The sequence below is a fragment of the Bidens hawaiensis genome, unplaced genomic scaffold (genome assembly GCF_021521415.1).
Source record: "Bidens hawaiensis isolate Kalapana, Puna unplaced genomic scaffold, B.hawaiensis_p1.1 tig00063135_1, whole genome shotgun sequence".
Taxonomy (NCBI): Eukaryota; Viridiplantae; Streptophyta; class Magnoliopsida; order Asterales; family Asteraceae; genus Bidens; species Bidens hawaiensis.
This window is the reverse complement of record NW_027506529.1, coordinates 32,999-38,042: the sequence shown is the minus strand read 5'-3', so window position 1 is coordinate 38,042 and position 5,044 is coordinate 32,999. Positions and strand designations below refer to the sequence as shown.

The following is a 5,044-nucleotide window of genomic DNA, read 5'->3' as shown; positions in this document are numbered from 1 at the left end:
AGTCATAGTCGGCAAACTCTTTATCTTCTCTCATCAAGACAGTGTACATCTCCCATTTCGGTGGGAGAGCATCAAGAAGTTTTTCTACGATCTCCTCTTCTTTGTAAGCAATGGAATAATTGCTGAGTTCGGTCATCAGGTGATAATATCTCGTGGTGATATCATCAAGTGATTCATTCTTCAAATACTTGAACACCGAGAATTGGGTTTTGAGTAGCTTAATCTTGGATGCACGTATCCCCACATTACCTTCAAATCGGTTTTCAAGCGCTTCCCATAACTCTCTAGCGGTTTTATACTTCCTGAAGGTGTGAAGAATCTCTTGTGGAAGAGCCATTGTTATCGCAGCATGAGCTTTGCTTTCAGCCTCATACATCTTCTTTTCTTCCTCTTCCATCTTGTTGTATTTCTTAATTTGTTCACGACCCTCATACAAAGCCGTTGGTGGAATGTATCCATCTTGAATGCACACCCACATCTTAGCATCTTGATATTTAACATACTGCTCAAACCGATCTTTCCAAGCCACGAAATTGGTTCCCTTAAGCATTTTCGGTGCCTTAGTAGCTGAACCTGCTTCTACTTCCATTTTTACCAGTTCCGTAATATTTATGGAAGTCATCTTTTACGAAACGAAAACACAAAGAAACCCGAAAATAAAAAATTTTATTCTGAACAGTACTGTAGGCGAAGTTAAACTTAACTTCGCTTAAGTCTTAACTTCGCTTGATTCTTAACTTCGCTACTTTTTAAATTCGCCGGATTAGGCGAACTTGTGGATAACTTCGCTTAAGTTAAGCGAACTTGTGAGGTAGGCGAAGTTGTTGATAACTTCGCTTAACCTTATATCTTCGCCTAAACCCTACAAACAGTAGCGGCAACTTCGCCTGATGAACACGATGATTTTGCAGGTTTGATTTTAACGTTTTGCGAGGTATGCGAAGGTGTAATGGGTTGTTTTTGATGGCGGGAGGTGAGTAGGACACAAAAACTTGGTATATTAACGTAAACTCGTCCCGCGAATAGTCGAACGAAACGATTTCTACACCCGTGTGATAACCCCGAACCACACAATCACGAGCAAACGCTCTGATACCAATTGTAGGTTCCCAGCCGGATCTACACGGAATATCTCGTTCTACGTACGTGCGGAATCCCTACGTAAGACGATACGAGCGTAGAAGACGATACACGTTAACACGATCAAACACACGTTAGAATAAACAAAGACACGTTGTATTGCAACTGGAAACACGTGATTCACTGATCACCGATTACACAAACTCTAAACAACTCGCAAACAACTCGTACAATAATGATACAAAACCTGCCGTAACCTAAACTTATAACAGACGACAACTTCGCCTAACATGTTTAGGCGAAGTTGTCCCTAACTTCGCTTGTTCCACAAGTTCGCCTATATCAGCGAACTTGTGAGAACTTCGCTTAAAACCAAATACAAAATACAAAACATACTAACTCGATTACAAACACTATATACTGAACTACTGACATCATGTACCAACACCAACCACCAACCAAACCAGCCCCATTTTGAGAGCATTTGACATTATTACAGCCCACCCACCAATATATAACCACCCAAGTTTATGGGGTATGAAATCTCATCATTTTCCATATAAATTAACAATTAACCGATTTTACGTGCTCTGACACACCGGTTAAGGAATCACCACAAAACCAGCCCCTATAAACAAAAAAAAAATAATTTCCTATTGTTCATACACTAACATAAGACCCCTCAAACTGATCGGCTTGACCATTCCATCAAATTATACGCGAATGACAACAATTACCGATTTCAACATTCAAGAACACTAGAAATCGGTTTTTATCAATTGACCTATCAAAACAACTCTAATGGTCATGAAATTTTAGTATGATATACTTGACATACCTGGGAATCTTTTGAAACAAAAAACTCCCAACTATTGACCTCGGGAAGCGTGCCAAATGATTTTACCATCTTAATGACCTAGATTATGAAATTAAAGATTATGGAAGTGTAGTACACACCTTGAACGATCTCTAGCATCTTGGAATTCAATTAATTCAATCAAAATCAATGGGTTTGGAGTGGAGAAGGGTTGCCGCCAGATTAAGTTTAAGGGGGAAGGTTTGTGTTATAAATCAAAAAATGTTACACTTTAGCCCTTGCACTTTGTAATTCGATCCTTCTTGCTTCCAAACTAAATGAAATAATTTTTGGACATGCCCATAGATTCCCGAGCCCTCAAGCGAATCCCATGAAATAATTTACAAACTTTACACTCGCGTCATTCGGCTTACGAGAATATTTGGGATGTTACAAGTCTACCCCCTTACATTGGGATTCGTCCGCGAATCCCGTTGATTCGGAAACAAGTGTGGGTAGAGTCTCATCATTTCGTCCTCCGGTTCCCAAGTAGCCTTGGAACCTCTGTGGTGCCTCCACTGCACCTTCACCTGCCCAACCACCTTATTCCTCAGGTGCATCTCCTTACAGTCAAGAATGGCAACATGCTGCTCAATGTAATTTAATTTTGCGTCTAGTTCAATGTCATTGAGAGGTACCTGTGCCTCCTCGTCCACCAAACACTTTCTGAGATGAGAGACATGAAATTTAGGATAAATCTCCTTAAGCTCTTCAGGTAATTCCAACCTATAGGCTACCTCCCCAACTCGTTTCAAAATTCTGAAAGGACCGATGAGTCTGGGCGGGCTTAGCTTCCCCCTCTTACGAAACCGAGCGATACCCATCCATGGAGAAACCTTCAACATAACTCGGTTGCCCTCCTCGAACTCAGGTAAAGGCAAACGCAGATCCCAACTATCACCAAAGTCGATCACACAAGCTCTCACCATATCCTTCAGAGCCTAAATGGTCCTTCCGGACTGACCATCTGTACGCAGGTGATGAGCAGTGTTGGTATGAAGTTTGGTTCCCATCTCCTCATGAAATTTCTCCCAAAACATAGAAGTAAGACGCGTCTCTCTATCAGACACAATGGACACTGGACCCCGTGCTGAGCCACTATCTCGCGAACAAACAAATCGGCTAACTGTTCTAAACTGCAAGCCTCCATCGTCGGTATGGAATGTGCACTCTTAGTAAACATGTCCACCACCACCCAAATAGTAGCATACCCTCTCTTAGGCGTACGTGTCAATTTAGTTACAAATTTTCAGGTGGATCACTATAGATATTAAATTGGAAGCAATATTAGCATTATGGTGGCTAACACCAAAACTAGGTGAATCGTCTTTTAAATTATTATATTGAGTAATCACGAGAAGAGAAGTTTTGTATTTGTGAAGGAATTGAGATTGATAATTGGTTATTTATAGTAGAAAATTTATGACCGTCTTATAACGGCTATATGACAGTTTCATCGACGGTTATGTATATATAAATAATATATATAGATATAAAAATAATTTTGTAATAAATGAGATATAAATGACAAGTTAATAAATAAGATGTAAAATTAGTGTGTGGAATAATAATAATGAATTTGTTAGTATACATACATAAACGTTAGTACATGAATAAAGTTATTGTGCATAAATGAATGCTAGTTTGCATAAATAGAAGTAACTTCACATAAAATAAAAGTTATGTGCATAATTAAAAGTTAGATGCGCAACTAAAAGATAGAGATATAAATAAAGGTTAGGTACATAAGTAAAAGTTAGATAGTCAAAAAATAAATGTTAGATACATGTATAAAGTTAAAGAGTTCATAATGAGATGTCTTTTATGTTTGTTTTTTTATCATTAAAATTATCTTTTTTAATCATTATTAGCGATGTGGTTACGTTGTTTATGATTTATGTCTTCTTACTTGCTTAATCTTCTTGATTAAGACATAAGCGAGTAGTACTGATAATGTGGTATAATTTTGGCACTATTATAACAATATTTAATATGTAACTGAAGCTGTGATTTTTGAAGCTTCGAGACACCAAAAAATAGTATTAAACGTGTATGAGTATGATATATTCGGGATACTTTTTTTACTTTTACATTTACCTACTATCTGTATATACTACAATATAACTATTTGGGGACATGGTCATATAATTGATGTTGAAAATGTTTGCATCCACATGTGTCATGTGTGTAATAACACTCAAGATCTTTTGACGAATAGTAACAAACACATGATTTTAACTTGTATATAAATTAAATTTTGTCAACTGAAAGCACATTTTACCGATAATACACAACTTAAAATGCTTCAACAAGTGGTGCCTCGTGCAAAATCAACTAAAATCAAGTTAGCAACAAAAAAAAACATAAGATAAATCCAGAAGTAAAAACTCACACATAGAGTCAATAAATTGTAGAAACCTGTCATGGATCTAGCCGCTATGATACATCGATTATACAATACGAATCAAAGATACGTTAAATACATAGTTTATTGATAAATATGGAGAGAATACATTATGGTGGATAAATTACATAATAACTTATGGAGAACCTCACATCTCTCATGTGTGTGAACTCACTTAATTATGAGCATGGAACCACCTATTTATAGGCCACATGCTCCATTCGTTAAGTTAAGCGTAATTCGTTATGCCTCCATAACGAATTAGACTCCATTCGTCAACATTCCATGACAAATGGTGTTAACTTAACGAACCAGCTCTCATTCGTTATGCTTTCATAACGAATGGGCTTATAAGATTAACGAAGTAGCCTAGATCACTTACAAATGGACCTTATTCGTTATACAAACCATAGCAAATGGGCCATTTACAATAAATACTCAATCTAGACTATGTATAACTTATTCGAATGCTACGGACAACAATTTCGTGCACTAACACATTTTACCGAAAGCACATTTTACAGATAATACACAACTTAAAATGCTTCAACAAGTGGTGCCTCGTGCAAAATCAACTAAAATCGAGTTAGCTACAAAAAAAACATAAGATAAATCCAGAAGTAAAAACTCACACATAGAGTCAATAAATGTAACTAAGATCTAACATTATCATCATCACAAATTCCCTAATTTTAATTATACAA

At 36.9% G+C, this 5,044-nt stretch overlaps 1 protein-coding gene across 1 annotated transcript; it reads right to left on the bottom strand.

Annotated features, from left to right (window-relative positions):
- Positions 1–2,334: 2,334 nt before the first annotated feature.
- Positions 2,335–2,865, bottom strand: LOC143618090 (uncharacterized). The gene has a single exon (XM_077090420.1). It carries the CDS (start codon positions 2,863–2,865, stop codon positions 2,335–2,337), a length of 531 nt encoding a protein of 176 aa, XP_076946535.1.
- Positions 2,866–5,044: the final 2,179 nt, after the last annotated feature.